This window comes from Musa acuminata, chromosome BXJ3-7 (assembly GCF_036884655.1).
Source record: "Musa acuminata AAA Group cultivar baxijiao chromosome BXJ3-7, Cavendish_Baxijiao_AAA, whole genome shotgun sequence".
NCBI classification, from domain to species: Eukaryota; Viridiplantae; Streptophyta; class Magnoliopsida; order Zingiberales; family Musaceae; genus Musa; species Musa acuminata.
Window position 1 is genome coordinate 37773971 of NC_088355.1, and position 17781 is coordinate 37791751.

General features: G+C 42.3%; 2 protein-coding genes across 2 annotated transcripts; one reads left to right on the forward strand and one right to left on the reverse strand.

The window, feature by feature from the left end:
- Positions 1 to 9985: 9985 nt before the first annotated feature.
- On the reverse strand, positions 9986 to 12562 carry LOC135643213 (probable L-type lectin-domain containing receptor kinase S.5). Its single transcript, XM_065159915.1, has 2 exons — positions 11290 to 12562; positions 9986 to 10964 (listed from the first exon to the last, which is right to left on the reverse strand). Exons 1-2 carry the CDS (start codon positions 12536 to 12538, stop codon positions 10168 to 10170), a joined length of 2046 nt encoding a protein of 681 aa, XP_065015987.1. The 5' UTR covers positions 12539 to 12562; the 3' UTR covers positions 9986 to 10167.
- Positions 12563 to 15378: 2816 nt separating this feature from the next.
- Positions 15379 to 16818, forward strand: LOC103992395 (protein RGF1 INDUCIBLE TRANSCRIPTION FACTOR 1). The gene is made up of 4 exons (XM_009412072.3): positions 15379 to 15642; positions 15718 to 15918; positions 15999 to 16214; positions 16294 to 16818. The coding sequence occupies exons 1-4, from the start codon at positions 15640 to 15642 to the stop codon at positions 16552 to 16554; spliced, it is 681 nt and encodes a 226-aa protein (XP_009410347.1). The 5' UTR covers positions 15379 to 15639; the 3' UTR covers positions 16555 to 16818.
- Positions 16819 to 17781: the final 963 nt, after the last annotated feature.

A 17781-nucleotide genomic window follows, 5' to 3' on the forward strand; every position in this document is an offset into this window, starting at 1 on the left:
GAGCTTGCCGGGAGTCCGCAGAATGGTTTCCGAGAGTTCATCGGAAGACCGCCGGAAGTTTGCCGGAAGCTCGCTAGAAGAAGTCTTGACTTGCGGACTTTGTAATAGCTTAGAAAATGTCTTTAAATTCATAGTTAGCACGTTAATTAGGGTTAGGATTAGGTGTTAATCCTATAACCCAAGTAGGGGCCAATTAGGCCCAAGTTCGGACTGGTTTGGACCAAGTTTGGAGCCAAACCAAGTGAGCTGGAATAGTGAAGAGGTGCCACCGCCAGGGTTGGAGGTAGCACCGCCCAGGCTATGTCTTCCTGCGAGGTTGGGAGGTGCAACCGCCCCAGCCAGGAGGTGCAACCGCCAGGGCTGCGAGGCTGGGAGGTGCAACCGCCCCAGCCAAGAGGTGCAACCGCCCAGAGCTCAGTCTTCGAGCTAGACTGGGCGGTGCAACCTCCTCTGCCAAGAGGTAGCACCGCCAGAGCTCAAGTTTCGAGCTCTGCCAAGCGATGCAACCACCGAGCTCAGTCTTCGAGCTCTGGCAGAGAGGTGCATCAGCCTGAGCTCAGTCTCGAGCTCTGCTAGGTGATGCAATCACCGAGCTCAGTCTTCGAGCTCTGGCAGAGAGGTGCATCAGCCTGAGCTCAGTTTCGAGCTCTGCCAGGTGATGCAACCATCGAGCTCTGCCAGGTGATGCAACCACCAAGCTCAGTCTTCGAGCTCTGCCAGGTGATGCAACCATCGAGCTCAGTCTTCGAGCTCTGGCAGAAAGAAGCAATCGCCTGAGCTCAGTCTTCGAGCTCTGCCAGGCGGTGCCACCTCTCCAGTCAAGAGGTGCAACCGCCTGATCCCAGAATTCTGGGATTTGATCGATTTGATCGTTTTGAGCTCGAATTTTGAATTGGGTTGGGGCCTATAAATACCCCACCCATTCAGCACTGAAAAGATACAGACCTACACCGAAATCTTGATCTTTTCTGTGATTCTAAGAGCTCAAAAGTGTTGTAAAGCCTTTAAGTCTCCTCCTTCTGTTCTTCAAGTTTTCAGTTGTAAAGTGAGGAGAGAAAGGTCTGTAAAGGTTGTCTCCTGAGCCTGTCAAAAGGAGAGAAATTGTAAAAGGGCAGTTTGGCCTTCGCCCATTGAAGGAAGGCACCTAGTTGACGTCGGCAACCTCGTCGGTGGAGGAAGCCAAAAGTGGAGTAGGTCAAGGCTGACCGAACCACTCTAAATCTCTGGTTTGCGTTTATTTTCGAGCACTTTATCATTACTGCAAACCTCCTTCATCACTACTGCTCTCTGCGCTTTCACGAACAAGTTCTAAGTGTTGTTCTTCCGAATCTGCATTCAGACGTAAATTCGTATTTCCATACATTACAGTTTACGTTTACGTTTGATTCTGCAGAACTATCTTCCATGCTTTTACGAACGAGATTCTTTGCAGTTTACACTTACATTTTGATCCTATTGATAACTGCAAACTGTCATCTACAATTTTACGAACGAGTTTCAACATTTAGACGTAAAACTGCATTCAGACGTAAATCGGCTTTCCTCGCTCAATCATCATATCTCAGTTCACGTTTACGTCTTGATTTCAACTGCATACTGCCTTCTGCGAGTATACAAACAAGTTTCAAAGTTTAGACGTAAATCTGCGTTTAGACGTAAAACTGCGTTTAGACGTAAAACTACGTTTAGACGTAAATCTGCGTTTAGACGTAAATCTGCGTTTAGACGTAAATCTGAGTTTAGACGTAAACTGCGCTTAGACGCAAAACTGCGCTTAGACGCAATCTGCGCTTAGACGCAAACTGCATTTAGATACAAACTGAGAATTTGCTTTTGCATCATAATAGTTTTTGAACGAACGCAGCTTTTGGTTTTTTAATCGCTGTAAGATTTCCGCTGCACTAATTCACCCCCCCCCCCCCTCTTAGTGCTCTCGATCCTAACAATTGGTATCAGAGCGGGGTATTTCTCATTTCGGATTTACACCCGAGAGAAATGACTTTTCAAGAGGGCTGTTCGGTCTTTCGTCCACCGTTCTTTAACGGATTGGACTACACTTATTGGAAAACTCGAATAAGAGTTTTCTTAATTTCTCTAAATCTGGATTTATGGAATATCATTGAAAACGGTTTTCAACTTCCCTCCAAACCGATGAACGAATGGTCGGTTTTGGAGAAGAAGAATTTTTCTTTAAACGCAAAGGCTATGAATGCCTTATTTTGCGCATTGGACAAAAATGAGTTCAATCGGATTTCTACGTGTGAAACGGCTTTCAATATTTGGCGCACTCTTGAAATCACGCACGAGGGAACTAGTAGAGTCAAAGACTCGAAAGTTAATATTCTACTGCTTGATTTCGAGCTTTTTCATATGAAACCAAGCGAAACCGTTGTTGACATGTACACCCGTTTTACGGATGTCGTCAATGGTTTAAAATCACTTGGTAAAAGCTTTTCGGATTTTGAACTCGTTAACAAAGTTTTGCGCTCACTTTCTAAAACTTGGGATTCAAAAGTAACTGCTATTCAAGAATAAAAAAACTTGAACCATTTTCCACTTGAAGAACTAATTTGTTCATTGATCACATATGAAATGACGTGCAATGCACGTGAAGAACTTGAGAACCACCTTCCAAAGAACAGGAAGGATTTGGAACTCTGGACAAATGAATGCCACTTGAGCGATGACTCAAGTGATGAGGACAATGATGAACAAACCAACCTTCCAAAGAACAGGAAGGATTTGGGACATAGAACATTTGAAGACCACTCGAGCATAAGCTCAAGTGATGGTGAACTTAAAATGAAACGAAAATTAAAAAGCAAAAAGAATGGATCTACTTGCTTTAAACGCAAGAAGAAGAACAAAAATTGGGATGAATCGAGCTCATCTGAAGACGAGAAAGTCAACAAAAGCGATGCGACAAAATACGCCTTACCAGCCTACGATGTTGAGGTAATTAAAATGCCTTTGGTTTATTTTGAAATTACTTGATGCTTTCATGATATATTTTCTTTTTAGTTTAGAATTAATTTTCTTGAAAATTACATGTTTAAAAATAAAAATACAGAAATTATGATCATGCTGATAATTTCGAAAATAATATTATGATAAACAAACAAAATGATTTTGATCATGGTTAAGAAGTAATAATGTGTATCATGTTTGATTAACATTGTTGAATGAAATCACGTTTGACTTAAAGTAATGCATAAAGATGTAATATGAAATGGTTATTAACAATTTTATGCATGTGATTTTAAGTTATCCATGATCATGAGCTTGTTTGATCTTCTTGACTTAATTTCAAGATCTATAGCAAAAATCATGTTTGAATATATGAAAGTGTTAATTTCATTTTCGGATTCAGTTAACAATTGGTATCCTAACAATCGGATTTTCTCCTACACTTATGAAAAATATTTTTCTAAAATGGATTTGATAAAATGATTCATGCTTATAAACTCCATCTTGAAATATGAATGATAGTGTTTTTGCGTTCAAAGATTTGTTTCACATTCATATCTCCTATGATTCGTGTACAGAAAAAGAATTTATAAATCATAACACAATGTGATTTCTTATGCAAAAATAAAGTGCTTTTGTGATTCTTTGCTCAAGAGAATAATTATTAAAATCATGATCTTGATAACATGAAGCTCTTTATAAATCAAGATCGTTCATTATGCTCCCTACATTTATCAAAAAGGAGTTTTTCAAATGAAATGCAATTCAATGAAGTGTCATTTTGATATCTTGAAACTTGGAATATTTTAAAATGTGATCTTTGATAAGAATGTTTCAAGTTGCTCCTTTTACTATATCTTTTCAAATGAATCATAAGCCTTGATATCATATATCTTATAATACAAGATTTCTTTGCCTTATGCTTATCTTAATTTGGCATATAAAGACTAAGGCATGCTTAGATAAAAAAGAATCTCTTAAAAAATGCTTTTCCCATTTGATCGAGATTAATGATTTCATGATATTTTATGAATCTCGAAATTAATTTTAATGACTTGATTATGAACTTCAAGTTAATGATTTAATTTGAATAAGTTTTATCTAAATCATAATCTTGATCTTGCAAAATTGAAGTCACAAATAATATCTTGTGGTAGTCATGAATTGATACTCACAATATGAAAACATTGATATTCATGACTTAAAATGGATTGAAACATTGTATGCTTAATTTAATCATTCTCCTATGTTTCAAAAATTCCTTAAATGCCTTATGTGATGATTGAAAACTAATCTGCTTTATGATGAATTACGAATCATGACTTGATCTATGATATAAATGCCTTGAAATGATTGAAATATTTAACACTTTTATGCTCTTCCCCCTACTTTCTTCTTGTTTTCAATGATAAAATGGGGAGAAGTTTTGATCATGCATGGTAGGATATAATTTGACAAAATTGATACCATCATGATATGAAACATTTATAATGTACAATTATGCATGCAATACTTGTGCTTTCTAATTATGATGTGATGTATTGCATATGATGTAAATCATGATTTAAAATGCTATGAGTGCCAAGTTACACATTTTGAGAAGAAATTGTTATATTGAAATATTAATGTAATTATGAATGGTGATATGATATCATGCATGTAATACTTCAATTTATGATAATGATGCATGCTATGATAAAATATTCATGATGAAAAATTATCTTGACATTCATAACTTGATTATTCATCATTTGTCATGATTTTGAAATCGTTGTAAAAGGAAAAGAGAACTACAAAACTGTATTCTCTCTTTCTTTTTTACAATGACAAAGGGGGAGATAGCTAGCTTGTACAAGTCAAGAAGATGCAAAAACTTGATTTGCTAGCTTACCTATTTTAAGAAGCAAAGATTGCTAACTTGCTTATTTCAAGAAGAAAAATTGTCTTCTTGAACATCACTATCTTGAATATCTCAAGAAGCAAAACTTGCAATTTGCACATTGCAATAGGAAGCAAGAATCATGAGCTTACACAAGAAATTTATCTTGCATTTGCTTTCGAAATTTTTGCTAGCTTATATATTGTGAAACTTGTATATCGTAAAAATTGCTAGCTTGTTGGTCTAAAGAGAAGCAAAAAGTTGCTATCTCAAAAGAAGCAAATGTGCTATCTTGCCTATCTCAAGAGGCAAAAATGCTAACTTACGCATCTAGCAAAGTGAGCAAAATTTTCAAGAAGCAAGAGTTGCCTTCTTGAACATCTCTAATTTGCTAGCTTGCATGATGTAGAACTTACTATCTTGAACATTACCAAAAGTGCTATCTTATATGCTATAAAACTTGCATATCTAAAACTTGATAGCATGAATGTTCTAAGCATGATGTAACACTTGCTAAATCTTCTAGCTCCAAGATTGCATGTTGATAAAACTTGATACTATGTTTTTCATGCAATGAGTTGAACCAATATCACACACACTTGATTGTAGTACTTCTCCTTTTTGTTGATGACAAAGGGGGAGAAGTATGTTAATGAAAGTATGTTGATGACATGACATGTGATGCATAAAGTTTATGCATATGTTCATGTTGACGTGTTGCAAGTATTCATGATGAATATTGCAATGACTTGAATTCAGTTTGAATTCAAGGTTCTATCAATATGGCATATTGATAGGGGGAGTTTGTTTAAACTCCGGGAGTTAAGGTTAACTCCGTCATCAAGTAGTTGTCATCATCAAAAAGGGGGAGATTGTTGAATCTCGTATTTTGATGATGAAACTACTTGATATATGTTTATGATTTAATCTGCGTTTTGAGTGACGCAGGATGCCTTGATCAGGATGAGACAATTAAAGCAGGATAATCATGTTGTGCCGAAGGAACATGTCAGAAGATTGGACGTCGGGCCGGTGGATCGGTCGACGTATCGACAGAAGGCTTCGGGCCATGAACTCAGGCATTCGGCCAAGAAGAGCAGGTATTGTACCAAGGATATCGGAGTTGCGGAGTCAACTGGCCGATTGGGCAATAGGCTGCAGGAGAGGACGATGCGCCGAAGAATCGGACGAAACGTCGAGAGACCAATGACATGTCGGACAACTTGGTTAATTGCTTAGGATTAATTGTCTCGATCGAAGTTTTGTTGTGCAGGATTAACTATGATAACGATGAAGACATAAAGCGAAACAAAGTGTCGGAGTCAAGCGCGAAGGATTTGTTGCGAGTTCGAGAGTTCGACGGAAGTCCGAAGATTCGTTGGGAGTTCGCGGAGCTCGCCGAGAAAGATCGGAGCTTGCCGAAGAAGCTCGTTGGAACTCGCTAAGAACAAATCGTGAAGTCTAGGAGCTTGCCGGGAGTCCGCAGAATGGTTTCCGAGAGTTCATCGGAAGACCGCCGGAAGTTTGCCGGAAGCTCGCTAGAAGAAGTCTTGACTTGCGGACTTTGTAATAGCTTAGAAAATGTCTTTAAATTCATAGTTAGCATGTTAATTAGGGTTAGGATTAGGTGTTAATCCTATAACCCAAGTAGGGGCCAATTAGGCCCAAGTTCGGACTGGTTTGGACCAAGTTTGGAGCCAAACCAAGTGAGCTGGAATAGTGAAGAGGTGCCACCGCCAGGGTTGGAGGTAGCACCGCCCAGGCTATGTCTTCCTGCGAGGTTGGGAGGTGCAACCGCCCCAGCCAGGAGGTGCAACCGCCAGGGCTGCGAGGCTGGGAGGTGCAACCGCCCCAGCCAAGAGGTGCAACCGCCCAGAGCTCAGTCTTCGAGCTAGACTGGGCGGTGCAACCTCCTCTGCCAAGAGGTAGCACCGCCAGAGCTCAAGTTTCGAGCTCTGCCAGGCGATGCAACCACCGAGCTCATTCTTCGAGCTCTGGCAGAGAGGTGCATCAGCCTGAGCTCAGTCTCGAGCTCTGCCAGGTGATGCAATCACCGAGCTCAGTCTTCGAGCTCTGGCAGAGAGGTGCATCAGCCTGAGCTCAGTTTCGAGCTCTGCCAGGTGATGCAACCACCGAACTCAGTTTCGAGCTCTGCCAGGTGATGCAACCACCAAGCTCAGTCTTCGAGCTCTGCCAGGTGATGCAACCATCGAGCTCAGTCTTCGAGCTCTGGCAGAAAGAAGCAATCGCCTGAGCTCAGTCTTCGAGCTCTGCCAGGCGGTGCCACCTCTCCAGTCAAGAGGTGCAACCGCTTGATCCCAGAATTCTGGGATTTGATCGATTTGATCGTTTTGAGCTCGAATTTTGAATTGGGTTGGGGCCTATAAATACCCCACCCATTCAGCACTGAAAAGATACAGACCTACACCGAAATCTTGATCTTTTCTGTGATTCTAAGAGCTCAAAAGTGTTGTAAAGCCTTTAAGTCTCCTCCTTCTGTTCTTCAAGTTTTCAGTTGTAAAGTGAGGAGAGAAAGGTCTGTAAAGGTTGTCTCCTGAGCCTGTCAAAAGGAGAGAAATTGTAAAAGGGCAGTTTGGCCTTCGCCCATTGAAGGAAGGCACCTAGTTGACGTCGGCAACCTCGTCGGTGGAGGAAGCCAAAAGTGGAGTAGGTCAAGGCTGACCGAACCACTCTAAATCTCTGGTTTGCGTTTATTTTCGAGCACTTTATCATTACTGCAAACCTCCTTCATCACTACTGCTCTCTGCGCTTTCACGAACAAGTTCTAAGTGCTGTTCTTCCGAATCTGCATTCAGACGTAAATTCGTATTTCCATACATTACAGTTTACGTTTACGTTTGATTCTGCAGAACTATCTTCCATGCTTTTACGAACGAGCTTCTTTGCAGTTTACACTTACATTTTGATCCTATTGATAACTGCAAACTGTCCTCTACAATTTTACGAACGAGTTTCAACATTTAGACGTAAAACTGCATTCAGACGTAAATCGGCTTTCCTCGCTCAATCATCAGATCTCAGTTCACGTTTACGTCTTGATTTCAACTGCATACTGCCTTCTGCGAGTATACAAACAAGTTTCAAAGTTTAGACGTAAATCTGCGTTTAGACGTAAAACTGCGTTTAGACGTAAATCCGCGTTTAGACGTAAATCTGCGTTTAGACGTAAATATGAGTTTAGACGTAAACTGCGCTTAGACGCAAAACTACGCTTAGACGCAATCTGCGCTTAAACGCAAACTGCATTTAGATACAAACTGAGAATTTGCTTTTGCATCATAATAGTTTTTGAACGAACGCAGCTTTTGGTTTTTTAATCGCTGTAAGATTTCCGCTGCACTAATTCACCCCCCCCCTCTTAGTGCTCTCGATCCTAACATCTTCTTCTTGAACACACATGGTCATTAATTCATTGCTTGACCATTTGTCCTTATGTGTATTGTATGAAATTTTAAAAGGGCTATATTGAGGTGAAAGGGTGTTCAGAATATAGTGCACCAGGAAGGATTCTAACATATTAACCTCAAGTTTCTTAAGTTGAGCCGCAATATCTCGCATTTGCATTATGTGCTCACCACACCCTTTATGTTGGTGAGTCTAAGAGATGAAAATTTCATAATAATGGTACTCGCTAGTGCCTTATCCGAAGTGACGAATTGTTCATCAATAACTTTTAGCAAGTCTCGGACATTTTCATGCTGGTCAACAGAACCACGTATGCCAGCAGTCATCTTAGTTTTGATAAACATCACGCTGAGCCGATTGGATCGCTCCCATCACTCATATAACGTGATCTCAGTTGGAGTGGTGGTATTAGTGACTATAGGTGGTTCGTCTTTCCTGATAGCATAATCGATATCCATCCACCTTAAATGGAGGAGAACCCTCTCCTTTCATATCTTATAGTTATCACCATTAAGTTCAGGAATATCACATCGAATATCAGAGAAATTAACAGTTTGAAAAACTGCATAAAATCAAACATGCTTTTGTCAAAATTTGAAGCTTAATAGACTAAATTATATGTTTTACCAATGTGAAACATACCAAAAATATGAATCTCATAGCATAAAAATTTCCTGTGGGCTAAATTCTTAATTCAAATAGATTCATATGGTCTTTATGATAAAACTATCAAATTATATTTCAATTCATAATCCCTGTGGGTAAATTATGAAAATAATCTGATATTTTATCTTGATTAATTATATTAAATATAATAAAAGATCCTGTAGGATAATAATTATTATACGAAATATAATCAATCACAATATGATGTCTAATTACTTATGTGATCCTTATTTTAACTTTATATATAATTTTAATTAATTAAGGATGCTGTGGCTAATTCTTAATTAATTAAGATTATATGGATCACTAGACATTTTAAACATAAAAAATTTGCTCATAAGCATAATTTAATATAACTAAATATGCATACATAATATGAGCATTTTACCAACTAAAATGTTGAAAATGATATTTCCTCATGATTTTCAATAAAATATATCAAGAAGTTCCAAGAAGAAACCAAAATCAAATCATTTTCTATGATATAAAAAATGAAAACTCTTTCGTATCAAGGCAGAGGTTAAAAGGCTCTGATACCAAATGTTAGAAATCACTGAAACCAACTTGTGTTTCTAAATTGTTATAATAGAAACACAATAAAAACTAATGCGAAAACAAAATAGCGTACCTCCAACCATTGTCGCCAAGAATTTCTGCAGACGTTTCTTCTTGAACTTTGGTACTTCTCGGCTCAGAACTCTCGCTTTAGATGGTGTAGAAAAGCCTTTTGCTTCAAAGAGATGATTAAGCCCAAGAACCAAAATTCTCATATATATATATATATATATATATATATATATATATATATATATATATATATATATATATATATATTCTCCCATCAAGAACATTTATCATTACCAATTTATAACGTTCAAGAATTAATTCAAATTTGTAACGTTTGGATCATAACGAAGAACTTTAATGATATTAAATATTTAATTTAATAATAATTTAATAATAACAGTTTCATGTATAAAGAATTAAAAAATTAAAATCATTTAAACCATAATTAATGAAAAAATTCATGATAATAAATTATGAATCTTAATGATAACAGTTATATTATTATTAAATTAGATATTTAATAATAACGGTTACAAAATATGCTACATCAATTAAACTATTATCTTAACAAATTCAACATGAATTAAACTGTGTTGAAGCTACGCTCTGGAGATCTTCTCACTGTCTCCCTTTTCCACATCCAGGCTTAGGGCCTGCGTCGTTCAGACAACCCCCGCCGACGAGACCCCGCTGTTGGAGAACGTCGCTGTTCTGCTGGTCAGGGTGGCGCCCGACGTCCAGTTGTGGTCGTCATGGTTGCCCTCGAAGAGAGGCCAATGCGGCGGCGGCCACACGAACGCGGGCTTGAACTTCGGAACCGCCGGCGGAGGCGCCGACCTCGACACGATCTGGACGATGGCCTGCGCCTTGGGCCGCGCCCCTGGGTGCGGCTGGCTGCACGCGAGCCCCAGCAACAGCAGTCTCTCCGCGTCCTCCGCCGGGTACTCCCCGCCCAGCCGTGGGTCCACCGCCTCCAGCAGCCGCCCCTCGCGGTGAAGCTTCCACACCCAGTCCACCAGCAGGTGAAATCCGGAGACGTCGTACAGCGGGCGACGGCCGCAGACCACCTCGAGCACCACGGTACCGAAGGCGTACACGTCGGACTCGCGGGTGAACTTGTGGGTGATGCAGCACTCGTTGGCGATGTAGCCGCGGGTGCCCACGACGCCGAGCTCGGTGAAGGAGGTCTTATCGGTGTCGAGGGCGCGGGCGAGGCCGAAGTCGCCCAGGCGGGCGTCGAAGGTGGCGTCGAGCATGATGTTGGAGGGCTTCAGGTCGCGGTGCACCACCATCTGGTTGTACTCGTGGTGGATGTAGTGAAGTGCGGAGGCGACGCCGGCGACGATGTTGTACCTCCGGGACCAGACGAGGCCTCCGCCGCCGTAGAGGTGCTGGTCCAGGCTCCCGTTCGGCATGAACTCATACACCAGAAGCAAGACGCCGTTCTTGTGGCACCACCCTGTGTCAGTCGTGCACGCACGCACGAAGTTAGAATACCGTGCAGTGTACAAGGAAGAGATACGCGTAAATATATGTGTGTGTCATATGCTTTCTTTTCTCCCTTCATATACACTTAAATATCAATGGAAATTTTCATTAAAATCAATTAGTATACATTGAAGTTTATACTAATATGCTTTGAGCTATGTTGTTGCCAACATGTGCAAAGATTGAAGTGTGTCTCTAAATGTGTTCCGTAAATGCTAAGTAATAGTTATGATTCATTTTTAATGGGTTGTGTGTGAGAGAGATGGAGATATAAGGGAGAGAGAAGCGGAACTAACCAAGGAGAGGCACTAAGTTCCTGTGGCGGAGGCAATTGATGATGGTGAGCTCGGCGAGGAAGTCGTCTTGTCCGCTGGTCTTGTCCCTCGAGAACCTCTTCACCGCCACTTCCATGCTGCTTCCGGGAAGCGCCCCCTTGTACACCTCACCGAAGGCCCCCTGTCCCAGCTTCCGCCGCTCATCGAAGTTTCCGGTCGCCACCTTCAGCTCCTTGTACTCGAACTCTCTCGGCGTCCCCGGAAGGCCGTTCAGCTTCTTTCTCAACATGTCACGTTCATTCCCAGCCGCCCTCTTTCTGCGACAGAACACCACCAAGATCCCCGTGGTCAACGTCATCACCACGAGAACACACCCTACGCCGACCGCCACACCTATTATGGCTCCGATTGACAGCCCGCCGGCGTCGTCGGGAAGCTTCTCCACCGTCAGGTTCCATGCGAGCACGCAGTTGAGCTCGAAGTGGCTTCCCGTGGACGCTGAGAACCCCAAATAGGAGCGCTGGAGGACGTAGTCGCTGATGTCGATGGAGGCGTTGAGTACGGGGGCGACCGGCTTCTCGCTGCCCTCGACGGCCATAGACACCCACACATGGCGATGGACGCCGTCGTAGTCGATCCACACGTCGTAGCTCGTGCTGTTCACCAGTGCAATCTTGATTCCTAGCGGCGTGAGGGAGGCGGTAATGTTCGAGTCGACACCGTTGATGTCAAGGCCGACGTGGTTGTCGTCGCTGTCGAAGGACTGCTTCGCGGTGTCGAATTCTATGGCGACGAAGTGGTTGGAGTTATTCCCATCGAGGCTAGCGTTAGTGAGGCCGAGATAGGGTCCGTGACTCCCGGGCGGAGGGTCATCGAGGCTCGGAGCAATCAGGAAGGTGAGGCCCTCGCCGGTGGCCACGTCGGACTCAGATTTTACGTTGATGGTGAAGGCGGTGTTGAAGGAGGCCACGCGCTTGGTGTTGTTGGTTTGCTGCCAATCCCAAAGCTTGATGGGTTCGCGGAGGAGGATTCTGCCGGACTTGTTGACGACTAAGGCTTCGTCCTTGCGGGTGTCCGGAGTGAGCTGAAGCGCTTCCTTGTTGATGTTGGCGTTCCCGAGGCTCTCAAACCTCGACGTGACACTATCATTGAAGGAGGTGAAGCTGTAGGTGATGTTCTCAGCGGCATGGAAGGCCGGAAGAAGGGCGATGACGAGGAGAAGGGTGGTGGCGACGGGCGAAGGATGGTTCAATCTTGTTGGCCTCGTCATCTTGGCTTTCTCACGTTCTTTGGGTTCTCCTGGATCCTATATTGCTGGCAAATGTAGGTTTGAACACAAGACTTAGTGACTCTCACGCATTTCTTGTAGGCTAATGGCACCGAACCTTCCCAATTCCTTGTGTTTGCGAAGATGAAATGGTCAAATGCATTTGTGAGAGAGAGAGAGAGAGAGGGAGATGAAATGGTCACGTGAATACTAGAAATTAGTTTGGGACAATTTCTGAGAAGCTGTTCTGTGCGTTGACTAAGGAAACAAAGTCAAGATTTGCCTTAGTCAGACAGGGTGGGGTGGGTTCCGTCTTCGCCTCTGCGCGTAGGTCTCTCGTCAGGGTTGCTGTATAACCTCACATTGACTGTGGAGGGAGAAAAGTCGAACCCTATCTCGTGGGAGACATCTGCAGAGCCTCAGATCTTCCGGACCTCTCTCTCTCTCTCTCTCGTCTAGAAGAAAGCTGATTAGTAGTCGGGAGCACTTGGAAGCATGCAGACATTGTATACTGCATGCCATGGGGTGACACGTGGCTCCGCTGCAAATGGGCCCATGTTCGACCATCTCAAGGCCCATTAGATCAATCATGGCCCGGTTTACGGTCCGCACGTGTGACATCGACGTTGACCACTTGACAGTAGCGGCGTGACGCCGTTCCCCGGCGCCAATGTTGCACCGTCGATTCCCCCCGACGGAACGTTCGTCTCCGTTACTCTTCCCCCCAAAAACACATTATATTCCGATAATTATGAAGATAATTAGAGAGAACATCACATTGGTAATCTAATGACTTAATGTTAAGACATTTCCTTTCTTAATCTTTATAATAAGCATATATATCCTTGCCATCATGTTTGACTATATATATCCTTTCTTAATCTTTATAATATAAAACTATATTCATTCTTTTTCTAAACTCTGAAAACTTTTTTCCCTTTTTTAATTAGAAAAATTCAAACTTAAGAATTATAAATCACTAACATTATTATTATTATTACATTAGATATTTCTCTCTTGTCAATTTTAGACTTTTAAGTTCAATAACAATTTGAAAGCAACACACCAACTACCATTGTAGTTTAGATACTCCTCCCCTTCTCTCTCTCTCTCTCTCTCTCTCTCTCTCTCTTGTGTTTGAGATAAGATTCAAAGTCAAGTAATTTGAGTTGTCCAAAATACTGGATTTTGTTACTCTATTGTGATTGCTTTGTCTGCTTAACAAGTGAACTTGTGGATTGATGGGGCATTGCATGATGGGAACAGGTCACACAATGGGATGGAGCTCATCAAAGAAAGCAACATGATTTGATCTCTACTGCTAACCTCCAAATGCAGCACTAATTGAGGGTTCCATGTAACACTACAATACTTAATCTTTAACATATATGTGTTCTTAATGCACACACAAACTGTGCTTGTGATTGTGGGACCTTCCAAGGGATAAGAACCAGCACAGGAATCATTTGAAGGAGAGGAGCACATTAAAATTCTGTGTGTCCATTTTCATGTCCCAGTGATGGCTACTTGTGAAACCCCAGCAACAACAATTTGCTCATCCTGTGTCTCTAAACCTCAGATATACCTGCACCAATGATCTGTCTTCTGGTGTGTTCTTGCCCCAACCCAACCACTATTTTGATGGACATCAAATAAGGAGCTCAGACTTCACATCTCTCTAGAACATCACATAACATTTCTGTTGGGTGACCCAGCTACATGATTCATTACTACTACTTGATGCTTAGCTGATGTTGTGACTGTGACTTCAACTTAAATGAATAGCTAATTAGGTCACCTTTAGCAGAGTTGGTCATACAAAAGGAAGCTTTGTTGTGGCTAAACAAGGAGACATAAAAAGCTCAATCACATATACTTGTTCTTCAGGAATCAATAGATGAATCTTTCCATGAGTTCTTGAAGCATGTTTCAATCTTTCAGCAACAAATTGTATGTCAAAGCAATGATTTTGAAGATATATATAGTCACATACAACACAAACTTAAATTGAAGTTAGTAACCATCATTTTTATGATGGTCCTCACCAACTACAGTACATGCCATGTTGATCAAGGATTGTTCTACCAAGGGCTAAAACATAGAATTGTTCAAACTAAGCATGCCTACATATGGAGCTACATGTACTTGAAGTGATCCAATGATGTTAGCTAGCATCAGTTTACCCTTTCCACTCTTCTTAATCTTTTTGACCCTGCAGATGATTGTAGTTGTACTTCGCTTTCATCTTTATCTCTGAACATTGAACCATGGAAAGAGGTGGGTGGCCAAGATCAGATGACAAGATAGTAAATCCAGCCTCTTTCTTTGCATGTGAAAACATATACTGTTCACCCTTTTCATTCATATATATATATATATATATAGAAAATGGGAAAGAAGTCTTTGAATCCATCATTCGATTGAGCTGTTCTATCTTGCTATCCACTTTAAACCCTTTTAATTTAGATATCTACAAAGTCAATGATTTGAATAGTCAAATTCCAAATAATTGAACCATTATTGTTTTCCTGCACCCAAAAATGTATGCAATTCTTGGTTTACTTATCCATAATATCTGAAAATATGACATGAACAAATACATGCACTGAATAAATGTAAGCAAATCTACTATGTATTACCCTTTAATATGTATGCATGTACATATAATATACACACTGTATGATAATACAAACAAAGAAAAAAATATTTTTTTCTCTTTTCTAACAAATATAATTATCTCGTAGCAATTTGTTTTTGTTTTCTTTGCTTCCTTCGAGAAAGATGCCGGTCAAAACAGTTTGGACAGACCGCCATATATAAGCCGGTCTCTGCTCTCCAGAACTTCCCCATCTCCTTCCTCACCGATCGCCCCTTTCTTATCCACCGGCGGCTATCTGTTCTCAGAATCGATTCAGCAGAGGCGGCCTCAGTCGTTTCGGGCGCCTCGTCCCAAGGCTTCTCCTTTCATCTTCCGATATGATGCGATAAAGGTGCCAATTTGGAGCTCCTCTGTTTTAGATTGAGCCACTGGATTACTTCTCGGCGAGCTGGCTGTTGAGAACAACCAAAAGATTGGGTTTTTGAGGACCAAACAGAAGAAAATTATGGTAAAGTCAACACCTTTATGTGTTTTGTTTGATGGCTGGGAATTCTGTTGGTTACTTTTGCGGGTGTGTGTGCAGGTGAGCCCGATGTTTCGATTGGGGAACGAGGACATGGGTCCGCCATGGCTGAGGCCGCTGTTGAAGACAAGCTTCTTCACGCACTGTGAGGTGCATGGGGATTCCAACAAGAGCGAGTGCAACATGTACTGCCTCGATTGCATGGGCAACGCGCTCTGTTCTTACTGCCTCCCCGACCACAAGGATCACCATGTTGTCCAGGTTCGTAGATTCTTACTCCTCTTTCTTTCTTGCGGCCGAAAAGGCCGAAATGAATCAGCGACATCTGTTCTGCTCTGTAGATTCGGAGATCATCGTATCACAATGTGATCAGGGTGTCGGAGGTGTCGAAATTTATAGACATTTCTTACATCCAGACTTACATCATCAACAGCGCCAAAATCGTCTTCCTCAACGAGAGGCCACAGCCGAGGCCTGGAAAGGGCGTCACCAACACCTGTGAGATCTGCTGCCGCAGCCTCTTGGATTCCTTCCGGTTCTGTTCCATTGGCTGCAAGGTGTTTCCCTCGACCACATGCTCTCTCTCTCTCTCTCTCTCTCTCTCTCGCTCATCATGTTGTGTCTTGTCCTTCTCAGCTGGGAGGTATGAAGACGGACCCGGACCTGACCTTCGCCCTCCGCCCCAAACCCGGCCGCGAGTGGATGCATGGCTCAGAATCCGACGAGTCATCCACCCCGAGGAAGGTGCGAAAGACCTTGGCCTTCGGCCGCAGCATCGTAGTCCCCGCCGCCTCTGCCGCCGGCAGCGAAGGTGGCAGCATTTCTCCAGGGACTCCTCCCATCCTCAGCTACCGGACATCGCGGCGGAAGGGTATACCTCATCGAGCTCCATTCTAAGTGAACTGCAGTAATCGAAGGTTAAACTTCTACTTTCTGTACAAAAAGTGTAGATAGTGTATGCCCACTGCATGAGCTTAAAGACAATGCAGAAAGCGTAGATACAATTAGCAATAAGAGTAAAGAAAAAGAAGTTCTATTGTGCATATTCTTTTAGGGTTTCTTCTTCATAATGTTCATAGTAGAAGAACTGTTACTAGGGAGTGGTTTTCATGCATGTTTTGTGAACATATATGCAGTAGACAAATCTTATACTTCGGTGCTTCTCTCTGTGTTTGTTTGCCTTTTGTTGCCATAAGCATTCATTCATGTTGGGATTCTACGTCTTCATTTGCTGGTACACACGAGGAGGAGGTATGTACGCATGATTACATCCGTTGTAGTGTCTATAGGTTCAGAAGTATTGAATGCGTCTTCCGGGTTGGGTGTGGGTTTCAATCGATCAGACGGTCTTGAATTCCGCCAATGGATCCAACAGTGAATCCTTTTATGTTGGTGAAAGAGAAGGTCCAGTTTTCTCTGAGACTACATCATGCCAATCCAAAGGATTACGTGACGTCGTTACAGCGAGCGGTGGAGCTTCCGAGCGTCATCACATCGAGCAGTGCTGCCTTGGTGGAAACGCAGAGGCCACAAGGCAAAAAGTGACGGACAGAGACGTCCGCCATGGGCAGGCTGCTCTTCTCCTCTATCTTGCGATCCCTGCACTGCCATCAACAGTGGAGTGCCGTGAGGAATCCTCAGAGCTTTTAATTCAAAGCCTTTTTGCTGCTTTCCTTTCCACCCCGTCCTTCTCTCGACCCATCTATGTTGTTGTGATCCAATACCAGCATCGTCCATCTTTGGACCTTTCAGTAAAGTAGACATGTTGGCTTTGTCAGATGGCGTGGGTTCCGTCTTCTCTGATCCTTCCTAACGTGAAGGGTGATGAAAGAGGCTAAGATCATAAGGCTAATCTGATAAGTCGTCCGTGAGGAACGCAAAAGGCACACCGTAGGTTGAGTGCTTACGTTTCTTGTCACCATCGCATCTGCGTAAGCTCACATTATCGTCTCCATGAGGAGGACGTGTTTTGTTCTTTTGTTTCTTGCATTCTCCTCACCGATGTTTCCTTGTCTCGCTTTACAAACGGGTGGCGGTACTCCAACCAAATAATCAGACAAATAATACCGGCGATACTGTTCTTCTCTTCCTTCGGTTCTTAAGTTCTCCTAAGAGATGCTCGAG